An 18,855-nucleotide genomic window follows, 5' to 3' on the forward strand; every position below is an offset into this window, starting at 1 on the left:
AAAGCAGAAGAAATGAAGCCATAAAGGGAGAGCAGTGGGAGGAATGCAGAGACCTCTTGCCAAAAGGAAGCTGCTTATCACAGGCTTGGTCCAGGCTGAAAGCTCGCAGGTACGCCACATCCAGACAGCACATCTCAGTACGTGAAAGCAACTACGAAGCAGTACTTGGAAAACAGGTACTAAGGATATTCAAAAACATTAACAGCCTGATTTCACAGACTCTAAGCATAGATTTTCTCTGCGACAGTTTTCTATATTCCATTCCATGCAGAACTGGCTATATTATGCCATTACTGCAGCGTTGTTGTTTTTTTTAAACTGGAAGATTGCATTGGTTCCAGGATGTACCACTGAGTCAGACCCCAGCTCTGCTACACCACCACCACCGTGTTCCTTCTATCAGCAGTGATAGAGCCACTCTGCAGAGGCTGCAAAGAATATAAAGCATCCAAAGCCAGGGAAAATTTGGAGCACTGCCATATCCCAGCTCTTCTAATTCCTTTCCCCTCTGAGGTCTACACTTTGCAGCATTCAGAGTGTTTGCCCTTCAGGAAGGTTCAACTGCAACAAACCGCCCGGGGGCTTGTCCCTTTGCTTGAGCACCTGAATGGGAAGCACTTCACTAGTATCAGTGTTTTCTTCTGGCTCCGGGATCATTAGAAATCTGAGCCCCAGGATCTCTTTGGAAAGCCAAGGGAACAAGGAGCCACCAACCTGCACAGAGTGTGCATTCTAGGAGGGTTTAAGGGCAGAAACAAAACATAGTAAGGTCTTCTGCCCTCAAAATCTAAATTTTCATGGCCCCCTTCTTACATCTATGAGATACGTTCCCTCCAACCCCAGTTTATTGCATATACTGGTCCTTAAAAATATCTTTCTCTCCCTTCCAGAGGGTCAGCTGATGCACCCTGCCCAGCAGTATCTGTTCTCATGGCTTTAGCTCATGATACAGCCTTGCTCAAAGGCTTGCCGGCAACCTCTCACCAATCCTTTTAAAGTTGTTGCATCCAACTTTTTCCCACTCCAAGACAAGGTCCCAGTCATTTTGCCCTAATTTACCCACTTGGTAGCCCACAAAGTCACCACATTCCTTCAGCAGGCACACGAGGAAAGCAGTGAGTGCTCCTGCAGGCAGAGAGGAGGGCTGGGAGCCCCGTGAGCAGAGCATGGTGGTTCCACAGCCCGTCAGCACAAGGGAATTACTGGAGTTTCACAGGAGCAAGAGGGAAGAAATCACAGGGCTCAGCAATACACAACATCCACGTGTACCTGCATAAGTTGTCAGTCCACATGCATTAGGAAAAACAGCAAGTTAATTAATTTTCTTAGGAAAAAATGCTTTTCAGGGCTTTGCTAGGGTCTGGCGTTACAGAAGCTCCACTCCTCCAACAGACACACTGGCTGCTGTGCCAGCAAATGCATAAAACGCTCTGTTTGCACACAAGGGCCCATCTGTTCCATCTCTCACAACTGGATCCAAGAGCTCCGCTGTTATTATTTCCATCTCTGTACTCATGGGAATGTCTTTATCCTGTGCCATGGACAAGCACATCTCAAAAAGGGCACTGTCACCATCATTGCTCAACCACCTTTGAGCTCTCCGCCCTGGAGCTGAGCTCTGCCAGCTCCCAAATCCTGAGGACAGAAACCCTGCGCATTTCTCATGGGCCTTCAGCCTGCTTTGTCCATGCTGTCCATACGGAGCAACCGACAGCAGAAGCACTCGACGTTTCAAAGCATGAGGTTTAATCTTTGTAGCTTATAACCTTACCACAGAACAACTGAATGAAAAGGTGGCAAGAAAGAAGCAGACTGCTGATGCCAAGTAAATGTTGGGCCTTAGGGGACTTGTTTCTCCCACATCTGTGTTACTTCTGCGCATTACAGATTAAATCACATCTCTAGAAGACACCTCACCAATGCCACAGCTTCCAGCTGAGAAATGAAACCAGCTCACAGCATCCCATAACATCTTTGGGGCTTCTGATCTCAGATTAACATTCTGGGCACTGGCAGAGATGATCACTGCTTACCAAAAACCCCAAGGACCTTGGAAATGATTTGCCAGCCATCTGAAGGCATCATCCATAGCAAACTGCTTTCAGCTAAAGGCAAGAGGCTACTGTATTAATAACCACAATTTTGTTTACCAGTTATTTGAAGATGGGTCTGTAACAACAGGCAACAGAACTGCCTTGATTCTGGATTCCCTTTGAGGACACCTTTGTTGGTGAGCTCTGCTGATCCCCAAGTCTTGCTTTCAGATCAGCTTTCCCCAGAATTAACCCTGACATGAGCCAGAGTCACTTCTCACATTCCCTTCTCAACTGGCTTTCTGGTGAGTACTAAACATCCTCTTTCAGTAACTGCTTTTATTTGGGCAATATCCTGCCCTTCCTGACCTCTCCTTTAGGTCAACACCAGTGAACCTGATGAGTTCTTGGCCACCTTCCCCAAGCAGCATGGATGCTACAAATGTAATCTCTTGACTGCAAATGCTTTCACACAGTGCAAGCGTAACGTGTCCCACCAGGCTGCATTCCTGCTGGATAGAAAGGAGCCACAAGGTTCCCTGCAGGGCAGGATCTGGCCCTGAGGCTCCAGCCACACGCATCACGTACGCTGCTTACTCTCCTCTCTAACTGAGCACACAGGGCTATGCAAGGAATCAGCTGGCATTTCAGAATTACCTAAGTGCCCTGCAAAATAAGATTTTTTAATTAAACTTAACCTGTTGTAATATTTAAACAAATGGATAAACATCTAAGAAAGCACTGCCTTGTTATCTCTCCAGCAGTTCAGCTGGTTAAAGTTTTTCTTTTTTTTTTAATATTAAAATAAATCCTTCTGAAAGGAATCATTAAAACCCTACTATAGACACAACTTGTTTTAATGACACTGTAAAATATCTGATGTTTTACATTTCAGTTCAGGCAGTTTATGCTCTGCACTATCGGCACACACAAATCTGAAGAGCCTCGTATCGACATACACATTAAATACAAGTGCTACAAAAAAAGTGAAAATCAAAGCCTTACTGCTTTCTGAAATTAAACAAGAGAGTGTACCATGCAAGACTGGGAAAGATTGAGATGCCAGGATCACTGTGCAAGAGGAACAGCTGCAAATGGTCTGTGCCATTCTGTGTTCAGCTTTAAGCCTCTCAACTGCTCTTCTGACACACTGAGTCTCGAGAGATGCTGTGAAACAACCTGGAGGTTTGGGAGACTGAAGGAACAATCCATCCCCACCTTCTGCAGCACCAAAACAGGAAAGTCAGTAGGAGAAGGACTTTGAAACACTAGAGCCATTCAACTGAGGCTAAATGAAACTGTCCGTGTGAGGGCTGGGCCACTCAAAACATGAACTGCGGGGATTTACACTTCAAGGAATGCTTCTGACATTCCTGCATATATTGATGCCATTTCACCAATGTGTGGCTGAAGCATTTTCTCCTTCAGACCTTGCTTTCACACCCAGCTGCAGCAGACTAGCTGGGGGACACCAAATCTCTGTGTAGAGCAAGCCAGGGGAAAGGAACACCACCACAGTGCAGGGCAGCTGCCCCCATCATCGCTCCGTTAGATCGACTCAAAATACCTTCCTCTCTGCAATGGACCAATAAGCTTTTCTTTTATACATTACTGAAGACATGCAACATTTAAAGCGGGCCATGAGACCTCCTCTATACCTCTCAGATTTGCTATTCTGAGTGAATAGTGGAATGGAAAAGAGAAAAAGAAATTCTATTAAAAAAGCAACAGGACACAGTAATTGTGTAGAGCCAAGCTGAGATGGGAGCACGAACACCCTTCGGTGGCTGTGAGCAGCCTTTTCTCACCTACTCATTGCTTCTTAATTTCTAACTTGGTTCATAGATCCTGCCGAACTCCCAACAGGCTCTGCAAACCCAACATACGGCTGCAGTGAAATGCAAGTACCCAGAGGGCAGGGAAGTCTTCAGCTCATTGCACTCCAGAACTGGGAAAAAGAAGGAAGATATTTCAGGCAATGGCAAGGAACACGGTGCTCTTATAAAACACTATCACTGCACAGGGTTAGCAAAGAAAAACATCACACTGTAGTCTCTGAATAAAGGAGTGAATCTCCATCGCTACCTGAACTTGTTAAGATCAGCTCAGTCAAGATGTTCCCCATCAGAAGCTCAGACCAACAGCATGTTCTCCCAGAACGCCTACATGCCTACCAGAACTCCTTGATCCTTTAAATGCAGGAGCAGAATATCAGCTTAGCAGCATTCAAGAGCTCAGTTTCTCACTGTTTCTTGCAATGCATGTCCTGTACCCAAGTCAGGTCCCAGTTACATGAACGATTCTGCAGGTGATGCAAATCAAGTTATGATTATAACTGGAAGAGCATAGATGTAGACTGGATATAAGTAAGAAATTCTTCTGTATGATGGTGGAGCTGGAACAGGCTGCCCAGAGAAGCTAAGGACACCCTACATTTCTGAAGTGGTCAAGGCCAGGTTGGATGAGGGACTGGAACCAGGTGGTGTCTAAGGTCCATTCCAACCCAAGCCATTCCATTGTTGTATGATTTTCATACAGAACCAGCAAGAGCCAAATAAGCCCTCTCTCATCAAGCCTAACAGTGTAAAACCCAGTTTGTATGACAGCCTGTAGGACGTGCAGGTGTCAGCACAGCCATAAAGGCTTTAATGGGGTAAATACTGAGAGCAGTGCATGCAGCTCCCTGCAGCCAAATGAGTATTGGCTCTCTAACATGTTATACAATCCCTGGTACTGACTCATCACCCTTTTCTGCAGAAATCCATGCATTTCAATGTCTGGCATGAGTGACAGTGGTTCTGATCTGGGCACACATCACACTGACTTTACACCAAGGCAAATGATCACCCTAGAGACAGGGCAATGAGCTACAGCTGTGCACACTCACGTTGCAGCCCTGGGAACAGCACCAGCCTTGCAGTGTTGTTCTGCAGCTCCTGCTACGATGAGACCAACTCCTCGTCACACAGAAAAGCAGGAGCCCTCTTTTAAGGAGAAAGGCCACAAGCTGCATATGCACAGCTGATGTGACAGTATATTTATATATATGTACGTACAACTCTGCACCTCTCCTGGCTGCCCAACAAAGAGTGTGTGAAAACAGAAACTAACGCATGTCCCAACCCATCTGCTGCTACAGCCCAGCTCGGGGGGATCTCCAGATCAGCCACCACTTGGCAGCTCTCCACAAGGATGTTCCCAAATCTCCTGTACTTAAATGCCCCAATGCAAGGCACGCTGCTCCTTCCCGTTTAAGTGAAGCAATGGAATAGGTTTCCTAAAAACACTGAACTGTGGCTAACATTCCCCTGAAGCCATACCTGAACCTTGCCATCTACCAAATGCCTCTGCACGAAGCTTTTAATCCACAGGAAACTCCTGAAGGACAAGGAGGTTTTGTTGGCTCTGAGCTCCCAGGTGAGTGGCAGAAGAGGACTTGGTCCAGGAGCACTGACGCAGATTCCTTAGAATTATATAAATAAAGAACAGCCCACATTTGAGTCAGCTCGCTCTCTCCCACCCCCTGCTATGTAGGTCACTGCCTGCTATGGAAATCAGCTCGCCTTCAAAGCAGGTTTGCTCCTCTCTTCCCTTATCTCCTTAATATTAGAAATGCGCAAACCATTGTAAGAGCAAAAGTTAATTTCAGACTAATTCGATTTATCCCTGGCATGGGTATAAATATGAAGCCGTATTTACTTGTCAAAAAAACCCTGAGACATTAAAAATGAATGAAAGCTTGCAAGGTATCTCCCACACGGCTCTGAATTCAGTACATAGCTGAAGTCCAAGTCTCTGACACAACACAGTGCAAATGAAATACAAAGGGTCCTACTGACCTGGCAAGGGGAAAAAAGCTTAAGGGACTGATGGCAGAGAAGCCCAGCTCACGCCAATCCGAGGCTGAAAACAGGACACTGCTGCTATATTTCTTTAAGCTCAGCATGCAGCTTTCTAACTCTTACTGCCAGTTAATAAAGCACCCAACATGAACCCGATCCTCACGCTGCTGAAGGCACTGAACACAACCCGCTTGCAAGGACCAGAGTGGGTTCCCTGGGGCTCTTCCAGCTCACCCATATGGAAGCACCTGGGCAGGATCCACCACCACTCACTGGACAAATTCACAGCACAGAGCCGTCCCCACACAGACACACCGAACATTGGTCTGACCCAAGCAGCATCCTCCAGGTTCGGCTCCAGCCATTACACATCCGAGCAACCACTGCAAGGAGCTGAGCTGAGCTGGACCTCCAAACCTTGGGGGCCACCTCTCAGCTCCTTTCTGCAAGCTCTGAGCACACAAATGGCAGAAAACGCAACTCAAAGGCGTGAAAAGAAATTCCAGAGCCCACAGAAGGCAAATATTCAAAGGATTTATTTAATAACACCCAAAAAAAAAAAAAGTTTAAGTGAACCATGAGAATTTCATTATCTCTTCAATGCCCATATCAGCATTTTTTTTATTATTATTTTTAAGTATTTTAAAAGTCAAGAATAAAGGAAATTCCTAAGAGTGGGAAAGCATTTGCCTTTGTGCACCTCTGAACACAGTCGCATCGTACAAGATCCTGACGCAGCACGTTCAGCAAAGTTCTGACTCACAATTGTGCAACTTCAGCCTCTTCCTCTGCTCCATTGATCCAGGCAGAAGACTCCTAGATCAGCTTTTTTTTTTTTTTCCTTTGCAACTTCTTGAGTTTCAGCTCTTAAGGTTTTAAGCCAAGGCTCAGCACGGAGGCTTGAGGAAGGGAAATGAAGGAGCAAGCAAAAAAAAGGAAAAATATCTCCATCTATTTTTAAAAACTTTTGGAGGAAAGGGAGGGAAACGAGGTTGTAGGTCAGATGGAATCTCCAACAGAAAGCAGCGTTTTGCTTTCACACAGCAAACAGGGAGCCCACGGCTTGGAAACAAGGAGTAAGCTGGGAAATACACAGCTGCACTGGGGCTGCCGGTGTGTGCAGAAGAACCATGGCAGCTCATCGTACAGCTGGCACCGGTCTACACTCTTAACTCACAGGGAATTATTTCACTGGATGCAAAGGGAAAAAGCAGGAGAGCTGACAGATGTGTGTCTAGGTAGAAATATATATTCATACTTATTTTCCAGCTTGATAATAAGGAAAAGGATGACTCCCACCAGGGAAATACAGCAAGTCCATGTATAAGCCCAAAGTATGCACACAGGTCATCCATCTCCCTGTCAAACTCCCACCGAGAGCTTCCTGCATCCTGGAAGACCATGACAGGGCAGCACCAGCCTGGGCTCAACAACTCACTGAACTTCAACCCCACGAGATGAGCATGCAGGAGCCCAACGTCTTCTTGTGAGAACAGTGCCCGGATGACTAAGAGAAGGAAACCAGTTGGACTCAGAGATGCATCACAGCATGCAATGACACCAGAGTGCTTGCAGCACCTACCCTTGCATCACCCATACTCCAGGCCCTGCTTCTGGAGCAGCGTTTGCTTCCAGGATGCATCTTCCAAAAACTGACATTCACAAAAAAAAAACCATAATTGCAACGCGCCTGGAGGCTTTTAAATTTAGAAAGGGCATTATTAATATTCATATATACCATTTCATAGTAGGAAGAAATAGAGAAAATAGACAGCATTGTGCCTTAAGGCCTAGAATCAGCCGGGATTTTTGGCAGCACATGCTGCAGAAGACAGTAGCAGCTGTCACATCACAGCTGGAGCTGCTTCTGGTGGAGGTGATTGAGAAATGGGACGAAGGAAAAATACAGGTAAAATTCAGGTAAAATGAAACACAGGGAGGAAAGACATCTGAGCTAATGGGCTTCCCATGCCTGCAGAACATCTAAATCAGTGTGAACTGCCTATTTCCTCCCTTTTCCTTCCAGTATTTCTAACCTGTGTTTTACATTTTCTTTTTCACTCCCACTTTTCTCCATTTTCCTAGCACCCTCTGCTCCTTGTTTTGCAGGGAGGTCCACCAGGGCTCAAGGCCAATGGCCTCAGGAACATTGGCAGCATCCTACCTAGTGGGTCTCCTCCCTTCAGCCCCATCACAAAACAAAGCACAAAGAAAACCTTATTTCTTCCCCAGGGGCGGCCTGGGGAGCTCACAAAGCTGCTGCTTGGGTTGCAGCCTCCCACATTACCAACTCTCCCCTGTTACAAATTTGTCACAAAATCCTAAGAACTGTTAAAAAAAAAAAAGAAAAAAAGAAAAAAAAGAAAAGGAATATATATATTATATTATCTATATGTGCTTATATATATAAATAGAGCAGGAAATCCCAAATAAAAAACTGCTTCACAACAACCACCCCTGGGTTTGCCCTCTCTGACTCAGCACCAGTGTAAGACAAAGCAATGCTCACTGAGGACGTATGCACTCCTCAGCACTGCTGTTGCTCTGCCAAACCCAACCGTGGCTGCTTCCACCAGGGACCTTTACATCAAAAACTTTCTAATGAAGAACAGCGTGAGGTGAACGCTTAATGCCAACCTGCAAAAAAAAAATCAATGGTGCTACTCGCTGTTCTGAGGCATTAAGGAAAAAAATCACCAGCAGTTAGCTGGGAACTAGGACAGCTGCAGTATTTAAAATACGTACTACAAATGAGAAACACTTAGGCACATCATAATTAGTAAATGGCAAATATTAGGAGTAATGGGAAAAGAGATCATTAAAGCAGATTTTAATAGGCCAGCATTTCATACATTTAGATGCGAAAACCCAGCCTGCGCACACTCTGAGCGTTCAGCCGACATTAAGAAACAAACTGCTTCATTTCTGGAGTTGTAAAAACAAAGGTTACAAACAAACCCTGTAATTTTGCACGGTGAGGGTATGGTCATGCTTCACACATCTGTGATACCTGCCCAGCCCTGTACCCACACCTTTTGAACGCCCTGCCACGCTAATGCTAACCATGAAACCAGCAGAAATACACCTGGCAGTAAGGCCTCTGGAAGCTCCCCATCAAAGGATAGATAGTTACACTTCATTTATAGAAAATATCTAATTGCAAATAACACATTTTTTTTGCAGATGGCCACTTTTTCACAGCTTACAGCAAAACCTTAAGCAAGGGCTGTATATCCAAACAGTAGTACAAATATTGGCAAAACAGAGGGGCACCACACAGGCAGGCACCATTCCCTGCCCCAGCGCCTTGCCCTATGCCCAATTCCCATGCCAGCCTCTTTATCTCCCTCTTTCTGTGCTCTCCTGGTTTTTCAGCCCTTCTGCTCCTCTTCTGCCCCTCCACAGGCACAACAACACGTGCTTTCTTCATGCACCATTTCCAGAAACACCTGGAATCATTTGCTGGGATGAAAGATAAAGAGGATGCACACAGTACCTGACCACTTCAGCCTAACTGGGAAAATGAGAAATAAATGAAAGCAGTTTCTCATGATGGGAAGATCTGGGCAGCCTCATAAGAAGATGCCAACAGAGATGTCTACGCTTGGGCCTGCACCTTTGGATGAAATTCTTCCCTTAGACATTCAGTTGCAGTAATTATAATCAGAGCCGGGTATTTCAGTTGCACTAATCATCACTGGAGATGGACATTCAGGGGAACGTCACAGTTTTCCAAACAGCTGCACAAACGACATAAATCATGCCGGGTGCCTCAGACTGGGATGAGATGTGGCAGTTTCACTCCTTGCCACGCATTGCCTCTTTCTCTCGTAGCAGCCTGGCAGCCAGTTCTAATTTGCAAGGGCTGATGTTGTTGTACAGGATCAAAGAGGCAGCATCAGGAGGGAGGAAATGCGTGCAGGGAACACAGCATTAATTAGTATGGGAAAGTTGTGCAACATCCTGAGGAAAGACTGATGAAAGCGTAAAACCCCACACTGCTGTCTGTCCTCCTTCAATGGCCGTGCAGAGCTGCTATGAAGCTCCCCCAGAACATCACTTATCGATTCAGTGCTTGATCCAAAGACAACCAGAAGTCGGTGTGAGCTGACCCTGGGAGCACCTTTCACCCAAGGCATCGTGAGAGGCCGACAGCTGCCTGCCAGACTCTCCTGGAGGGGCAGATTTCTAAATGAAAGCTTCTGCTTGCCCACAGATCCCCTGCACGATGCTGCTGGCTTCGTCCTGCTGAGCCCACCTGTCCCCAGCAGCCTCATGGGGACGTGGAAAGCATTTGGAGGCTGAACTTCACAGAAACAGGCGGGTGGATCCCAATACACGGGGGGACTACAGGTTCAGAAACGCGTATGGGTTGTTACTATTACTGTCTTGCCAGCACAAATAGGAAAAGCTCCAATAAAATCAGGCAGAATACGGCTTTTATGCTCCAACCTTTAAAGCAGTCAGTGCTCCAACACCCTTCACTGAAGAGGGTGCAGCGTAAAAAACGCATAAAGGTCAACCAAAGTTATTTTAAACCCAGTAAGAGAATAAAAGCAAGCATTAAAATAACATTAAATGGATTCTCCCTTTTTTTTCTCCTTTGTTTTGTGTTAGAGTGTGATCAAGTCGTTGTTTCACCAAAAAAAAATTGTAGTAATTTGGCATAAACATGAGTGCTTTCATGATTTACTTTAAAGTGTAATGTGGGCAAAGACCCAGAAAGAAATTCATTGTTTCACTCCTTCGTATTAACCTTCTCCCTTTGTTTTTATGCTCTGGGAACACAACCATGGGAAGCTGCTATGTTTTCTGAAATACTGCCTGACAAATACAAAATACAACAGAAGTTAAAAGACTTCACCCAGAGTCAGGTCACTTGCTCAGCCCTCACGGCTGCTCACGCTCCCTGCAGTTGAGGAAGCACCCAAAACAGCAGTTGGGGCATTGCTGCTATCTTAACCCACTGTGGACTTTTCTGATGGTTTTCTGCTTTCTGTATACCAGCAGCACTTGGACACATCAAGGAAAAGCAAGTGGGAATCCCTCCGCCTGCAAATACAGCAAGATCCGACTGCTGCCATGTAGAGAAGATGGGAGAAGAGACTGCAACTTGCACGTTAGCTGAGGGTAGCGATGGGAGGAAGGACCAAGGATCCGTTTCCATCTCCAGTGCCAAATGCTGGCACATCACAGCTGGTTTTACTGCTCTGAAACCAATCAGGCAGGACAAGGCACACCAAATTCATACTGAGCGCTGATTTACCACGTAGGGAAGCCCCAGCTTTCAAGAATCACTCATTTTCACTATCAGCAGGGAGAGGTGCTCTCACAGCACAGCCTGGGCCACGTAACCTAGCGAGATCCCTACTCTAAAACATCCACTTATGAAGAGTTACCGCATTATTTCTGTATTACAGACACTGGGAAGAGGCAAGTATTTCCTGCACTGCAATACAGCAGATACCCTTTAGCATCACTGTCTGTGAATACTGAGCAACAGAGGGAATCCCAGGGAGGGCCCTATTGCACAGTACACAGCACCCATCACACAGCAACCAGGAGGCAAGCTCTGATTAAAGAAAAGATGAAAGCAAGTAACAATCTTATCCGACTCACTCCTGATTTTAGGGAATTGTCGCTCTTATTCGTTAACTTTGTATCCCTGCACCAATGCAGGCAGCAGAGACAGCACGGAATGGCTCAGTGTCAGCTCCACGTTGTGCTCTCCTTGAACGTAACGCGTGACGTAGGGCCCCCATTGCATCATGACTGCATTATTTTTAGATAACTGTCAGCCAGTGTCAGAATGCAGGTCGATAAGCTATTAGATTTATAGGCAGAACTAGCCATGCTTGCAGCAATAAAATGTAAAAGCATTCAAAAATTTCAGAAAGAAATTTGACCACGGGGACTGGGGGCCAGAAAATACGGTTGCCAGTATTCCCAAAACTGCTTAGGGAAAATAATGTTGTACCACTAGGATATGTTAGTGGAGCTGAATCACTGCTGTTGACTCACAGTAGGGTCAATACTGCACGCATTGGGTCTGAATGGCCGTTTGCAGACGTCGATGAGGACATCTTGCTGAAAACATCTCCTGTTTAAAACATTTCAGCAGAATGGCCTCACCTAGCCTGGGAGGGGGCAGCCTGCCAGCCTGCTGTGACATCTGGACCAGATTGTTGAGTTTTTACGTATAGATCAAAGGTGTAGAGCACAAAACAAGAAAAACCTTTTTAACTACCTGAGCACGCTCCTCTCTGTTTTCTTTTGCACTAAACCGGAGGTGCTCACATGCTACACAAAGTATCTCCTTGTGGGAAACACACGCAGCCTTTGCCAGGACAGAAGCAACGAGGGAAAGCAATGGCCAACAGTAGGGTTGACTTCCCCACAGCCAGCACACTGTCAGCATACACCCTAAGCCAGCTTCATCTGCCTGTCCCCTCTGATCAAAGAAGATCTCCAGCAAGCAGGGCACTCTGTTGTCCAAGCAATGCCTGCTGCCACTCCAACAGCCCTGGGGCATCCGAGATGCGGCGCGAGCCCAGCAGATGTGACACTGCTCCGACAGCAGAGTCGTGTCCTTCTGGAGTGGCAGCTGGGAGCCAGGCAGGATGCCCGCGGGCTCTGCAATGTCACTTAGATGCCCATGTTTTGCCAAATGCATCCACTTCCAAATGTCTCTTACTGGAGTCGCTGAGGTTGGGAAATAATATTGTAGTTACAATAATTTTAACGGCTTAAGTTATATCCCTGAAAGCTCACACAACGAATTTGGTCGCCTAAATCTGACATAGTTTTGGAAAATTCACCATTGACCCAAGGTTCTGTTCCTCCAGTCAGTCAGATGTGATTGATATGCAAGAATAAAATGCCAAGTTGTCACTATTTGCTAGTACTGCTGCTGCATCTCATGACTCCGTGTTGTCTCTGCATGACAAACGTGTTAGTGGCTCATTACTCATTCACTGCCAATGACTGTGAATATTCAGATGATGATGCCAAACAACGATCGAAAACAAAAATTATCTATCAGTCCCCAGCCAGCCGGGTTGTAAACTAAATGTCACATCACCGTCTGAGCTTCCAGACAATTCCTAATTGACTGTGTGAAGTCTCACCTTGCAACTTTACTGTTTCTTCTACTTATCCTGTTCATTCTTTGACCAGTATCAGACTTAATTTCCACGTATAACTTACAGGCAGCAGCTCTCAGGTGCCCACAGACCGTGCAGACCGCTCACCTCGCGGCTACTGAGTTTAGGTTGAGAACTTTTAAAAGCATGAATCTGAATCTGGACAGCTTGCCTTATTTGCAGTAGGGACCACGGCAGCCCGGTCTGTTAGGTACACAACAAACATGAAAGCTGCGGCTTTTATCAGGTTGCTACATAAGGCCACATAAAGTAATATGGTTTGTTTCTACTTCAGAAACATCACGGTATCAGAACAGAGAGGGAAGAAAGTATATCCGATGCTGTGTGATAACCATCAGTTAACACAGCACTCACATCCACCGCAGTGTGCCACTGTTCTGTTTTATCTCCACGTCACCATCTCTGATATCAAAGGGTTTCACGCAGCAAGGCTATGCTCCTATGAAGATCTATTTTGATTTGATTTCATTAATGTGATTAAAGTTTGGCCCGCTCTGCCTATAAGCAGCGCTATTCTACTCTCAGCTCTGTATGTTTAGCTGTTTATCTTAATCAGAGAACGTCTTTGTGCTTCAGTTATATATTACCTACCTGTTGGGAAATCCTCATATTGCTAATCTGTGGGTGTAGCACTGCTACATGCCACTAAACGGCTGACGGAACGGCTTCTAATCTGCCTTATTTACATATATAATTTTATACTCGGTAGTTAGCTAAGTTTGTAATGTACTTTGAGGATGATAAGTGTTATAGAAGATAAGCATTATCTTATTCTTATGGGAAGTAAATCCACATATCTCTAAAGTGTTTTAAGTTAATTAAGTGCCACTTTACAAGGGGGATAGGAAGACCACGCAAAAGGCTGCGTTACCGAATCTGCCTCCATGTCCACACAAAGTTAATTTAACTGGATAAGCAGACGAGAGCAAAATCTGTATGCATGGAGGCTGCTGCCACACACTTGTTCATAACTCAGTATGTGCAAATCACTGCATGTGCAAAAGCACAGACGCAAGCTTGTTTAAAAAAAAAGAAAAAAGAAAAAAAGAGCACAGCTTATCTAACTGTCAAGGAATTTAAAGCTCCTCTTCAACGTAGCCACAAGAGCAGTTTGTTCTGTGCACTTCAGCAATAGGGAAAACCTGCCTCTGCTCACCCACTTTCTGGCCTGCTTACTCCTCCTTCATTGCTCACAGGTTTTAACCCAGCACCCAGAGCTCTGCTGAACGTGCACAGGTAGGACGGCCCGGAGCTCTGCTAGCAAGTAGCCATGCAGATGTTTACCCCAGCACAACTGGGAGGTGGTTAAATACCTGCCTCAGATAACCAGCGGGCAGCTGAACTTATTCCCTTCTGTTTGCTCAAGGTACTCAGTGGCAGCTGATAGGGGTGCTGGCTTTCCCCATGTGCAAACCTGGGGTCTACTCAGACATCTCCTCCCTGCACTCTTTATTCTCAAAGTGGTAGTGCTGCTTCAGGAGCACACTGTTCATATACTGACCTCAAGAGCATCTGGCAAGCAGGGCTCAGAACACTCATCACCAATGATGCTGGACTTAGGAGCCTAGGAGCAGCTGACAGGCCCCATGCATCCCACCTGCATCCTGGCAGCTCGATGCACCCTGGGCTACCCTTCTCCTCTCTGCCTTTGGGGAGAGGAGTGAATGCGTGCTGCATCGCTGTGAACGTTTCCCTTTTGCACACCCAGGCTGGGATCAGCCTCCAGAGAATGAAGGGAGATGGAGCAGAGAAACACAAAAGCGCAAGGAAGAAGAATACAGCTTTCCTCAAATCACACTGCTTGTCACACACACCACTAATCTCAGCACACGGCAGTTCGGTGCTAAAAACTTTGGGCCAGCCTTGTGGTTCCCCTGCCCTACAAACACACACGAGGCTGATATTCCCTGTGCTCATCGGTGAGCTTTCAACAGTGGCCCCAAAGGCAGCACAGGGCTGCAGCAGAGGCAGACTGTGCTCCTTGAGTGCTCACACACTGCAGATCCTCCCCAGCTACCTCGGCTTTGCCTTTACATAAGCACGCAGATCCTCTCTTTGTAAACACAAGCCCAAACCGAAAGTTCATTTGTGTGAATCTTCATATAATTGGAGGTAATCTGGACTGCTTATGTAAATGTCAGCGTTAAAAAACAAAACAAAACAAAACACCTTGGATCACAAAGACAAGTAGTGGTTAACATCCCAAACAAAACAGCGTGCTCCTTTCAGACTCCCATTAGCTTTCTCCTAACATCTGCTCAACAAGAGAATTCCATCCGTAAAAACGACAGCAGGAATTAGAAATTCCCTGAATTCTCAGATAAGCACAAGCCTACAGAACAGCCTCCGACAGATCGCTCCAAGGTCACCTGCAGCACACACTGTGCACCAGGGCAGCACCTGGGTAGGGACCTGTAGGGAATGGCACAGAGGAAAAGGGAGAACCATGGGACTGCTGCAACGAGCTGAGGGGCAAGAATAACATGTGAGAAGGAGCAAGGCATGTGTATAGCTCTCCAGGAGTTTTAGGCCTCCCCCAATAAAAGACTGGATAGACAAATTTAGACAGGGCTGAGTCTTCTCACAGATTCTTCATGAGTGACTAAAAGGAGAAAACCAAGCACAAGCAAGGCTTCATGTGATTAATGCCCAACCCCCAGCTCGAGCCTCACGTTCCACGTGAGGGGCAGTGCAGGCAGCAGGTCAGGATGTGTTTGGGACAGCTGTCTGTGCACAGAGCATCACGCTGCAGAGCAGGGCCTGGCACTACTTGCAGAACATAAAAATACGTAGCTCAGAGGGAGCGATGGTGTAAAACCATTCCTTTACCAGACCTGAGGCACACAGCATTGCTTAGCTTGTTTTTATGACCGACCTTTAAGGAAATAAACAGGCGCAGGTATAACATGAGGGCTGCCACGCCACAGATTGCTGTTCTTTCTGTTCTTCTGCTCCAAGGAACCGAAACCACAGCAGCTGTGGGATGGGATCACTCATTTCATCTGTACGGAATCGGTGCTTTTTAAGAGATTTGCTTTTTTAAAAATAGCTCCAACTCCCACTGAAAGCCAGCCAAGTGCTGTAACGCAGACAGAATCCATAGCCACTTTCACCCAAACTGTGCTTCGCTTTCTCCCCGTGCTCAGACGCTTCCTGATGTTCCCTAAGCTGCAGGCTTACCCTGTGCTGCACCACAGGATGCTCTGATACCTCATGAATGCTGAAGCACAGGTCAGACTGAAAGCAAAATACAATTTCAAGCACCAGAATAAATTCTCTTGGTGGATGTGTTGCACCGCATGCTGTTGCTGGGTGCTGGCCAGCAGTACGCCCCTTTCCAATCCTAAAACCAGCAGAAACAAAGTGAGCACGTAGCTGCACGCTTCAAGCAGGCACGAGGATTTCTGTCATAGCCACTCTGTGGGTGCCCAGGAGAAGGGATGAGCACCGGTGTGGGGAAGCTGCTCCAGTGGCTGCGCACCCCTGGCCCCAACTGCTGGTGTCCTTTGAGAGAGATGGGTGTGGGGGGACCACTGCCTTTACTGAAGCCTTGCTGAAGCACAACACAGACGCTGCCCAGCGCCCAGAGCAAGCAGTACGCTTCTAAAACACACATATCAAATATACACTTGACCCAAAGTTACATAAAAATAGCTCTACACGAGAACCGTCTGCTAGCCAGACTCATCAGCCATAAAGCACCCCAGAATACAGAGGGCAGGTAAGGTATCACATAGATGCGCTCAGCTTTCCGCCTGCGCTAAGAAAACATCTGTGATGTGGCAGTGCGTGATACCTCTCTGCCTCCCCTGCTCCCAGGTGCACAGCTGCTGCTGAGCACACAGCAGGTTCCTGACCTCCCCCAGGGCAGCCCCCAGATGGTACAGTACAGCACTGCTCACACCTGTGGCCCCAGGACCAGCCCTGGCGCAGGGCATCCCAGGCTCCCCTCCACGAGAGTAGAGCAGTCACTTTAATTTCAGCTCTCCCTCTGTACTTGTGGGATGCAGACAGCATCACGATTATGGGTCTGACACTACGGTCCTGGCATGAGGTCTCCTATCCTGAACTGCACCTGCTGCCCCTTTGTAAGCAAAGTGCCCAAACTTCTGCCCAAGCAGCACCCACCATCAGCAAGCTTCACAGTTTCAGTCTCTGTAACAATTACAACCTATTTTTTCACCTTACTCCCTTTCCTTTTTCCATTTCACCTTGCTTGCCACCCCACACTGCTGCTTCATCTTCCGGCGGTGCAATAAACAGAACAGGTAATGCACACAAGTGTGCAAAGCAGCAGCACAAACAACACCTTCCCACTCAGCTGAGCACTTCTCTGCGCAGTCCCTTCCCCAAAGCACAGCTGCTCAAACCCCCCCCTTCCACCCCCCTCAGGAAGGGCACACTGCTCTCCTGCTGAACAGCACAGCGCACACCGGCTGTCAGCACAACGCAGCACAGCACCGAGCATCGCTTTTCCTCTTCAAAAGTCTGCGAGGGAATCGCACTGACGCTTCCAGGAGCACCAACTCCACTCATTCTGCAGCACTGAAGATGGGAGTCGTTAACGCTACAAAGATGGGAAGGAATAAATGGGAGCCTGGGCTGGGACCACGCTGCCACTTGGGAGTCTATGGGGAGCAATTTAAGAAAGACGAGCTTCCGCATCAGTGTTTTAATTAGATGCCTCACCTACATTTCTTATGTCCTTACAGCGTTTCTCTATCCCACACAGCATCTTTAGAACTCCCTTTCTGCATCTTGGAACTACTGAACCTGGTGAGATTTTAATAGAAATCCCTTTGCTGTGCTATAAAGAGAAGCATTACTGAGGTTTCAATTAGCAGCTGTTAGGACTGAGCCGTAGGAAACACCGAATTGTTTGCTCAACTTCACAGTCACCGTGTTTTGCTTAGCGACCTTCTGCACCCAAATGACCCTACGGCCATTTAGAAACTCCTTTCCAAAAAAAGCACTTCTGTGGCAATTAAGCCATTCCCTGATCAATAATGCGCGCTGCTCTGCTCGGCCACAGAACGTCCTTCTCTCTGGATGCAGAAACCAGAATGCTGTGATCTCCCAGCCGGCACCCCAGACCCGAAGGCAGCATTACACTGCTGTGCTTTCCTCGCACTCTGTGCCAGGTGCTCTGAGCCATAAGCACGAGCACAACTTGGAAATCAGATGTCACACCGGTGAGCTGTGAGCCCACGTATGAGATAAAGGGAGCGTGGCTCCACCACCAAAACTTCATGAAACCTCCACGCTCACTCGGTGCCCCGCGGCCGTAGCCCAGCGTTATGCGCACAGAGCAGTTCTTACCATTGAGCTGCCTGTAGACGATGTCCTCCAGGAGGGAGAGCCTCTTTAGCACAGCGTCCTGGATGGAGCTGATGCCGCGGGCCGTCAAGTTGACCACTTCTGCCCGGGGATGGACGTCATGAAAGGAGTCGCCGCTCTTGGCCGTGATGGGTCTGCACTTGGCCAGGAAGAGGACGAAGCCGGCCACCGCGATCAAGTTTAACACCAGCAGCACTTTGACTCTCCTCAAAGAAGCCATCAAACTTCCCGAGGGACGCCTCCCGCCTCCGCGCCGCGCTAAGGGACCGGCCGGGCAGGTGCGTGCCGCTGCGCGCACATCGCACGGCTGCGCGGGAGCTGCGCCCGGCCGCGGGCTGCGCGCGTCGGGGTGCGGAGCCGCTCGCTCAGCCTACGGCCCCGCAGGGGAGACGCAGCCGGGGCCGCCCGCCCCGCTCGGCCGCAACTTCATGCCCCGCGCGGCGCGTCCCGGCGGCGGGGCGCGGGGGGGGCCCCGCGCCG

At 47.6% G+C, this 18,855-nt stretch overlaps 1 protein-coding gene across 1 annotated transcript in view; it reads right to left on the reverse strand.

Moving 5' to 3' along the window:
- GALNT17 (polypeptide N-acetylgalactosaminyltransferase 17) overlaps nt 1–18,655 on the reverse strand; it is a 181,923-nt gene extending 163,268 nt beyond the window's left edge. Inside the window, 1 exon segment of the mRNA XM_042879916.1 lies at nt 18,358–18,655. Coding sequence (XP_042735850.1) covers nt 18,358–18,595 — 238 coding nt within the window. The 5' untranslated portion in view covers nt 18,596–18,655.
- Between the last annotated feature and the right edge of the window lie 200 nt (nt 18,656–18,855).

This window comes from Lagopus leucura, unplaced genomic scaffold (genome assembly GCF_019238085.1).
Source record: "Lagopus leucura isolate 7727_CA_CO unplaced genomic scaffold, USGS_WTPT01 Super-Scaffold_100024, whole genome shotgun sequence".
Classification (NCBI taxonomy): Eukaryota; Metazoa; Chordata; class Aves; order Galliformes; family Phasianidae; genus Lagopus; species Lagopus leucura.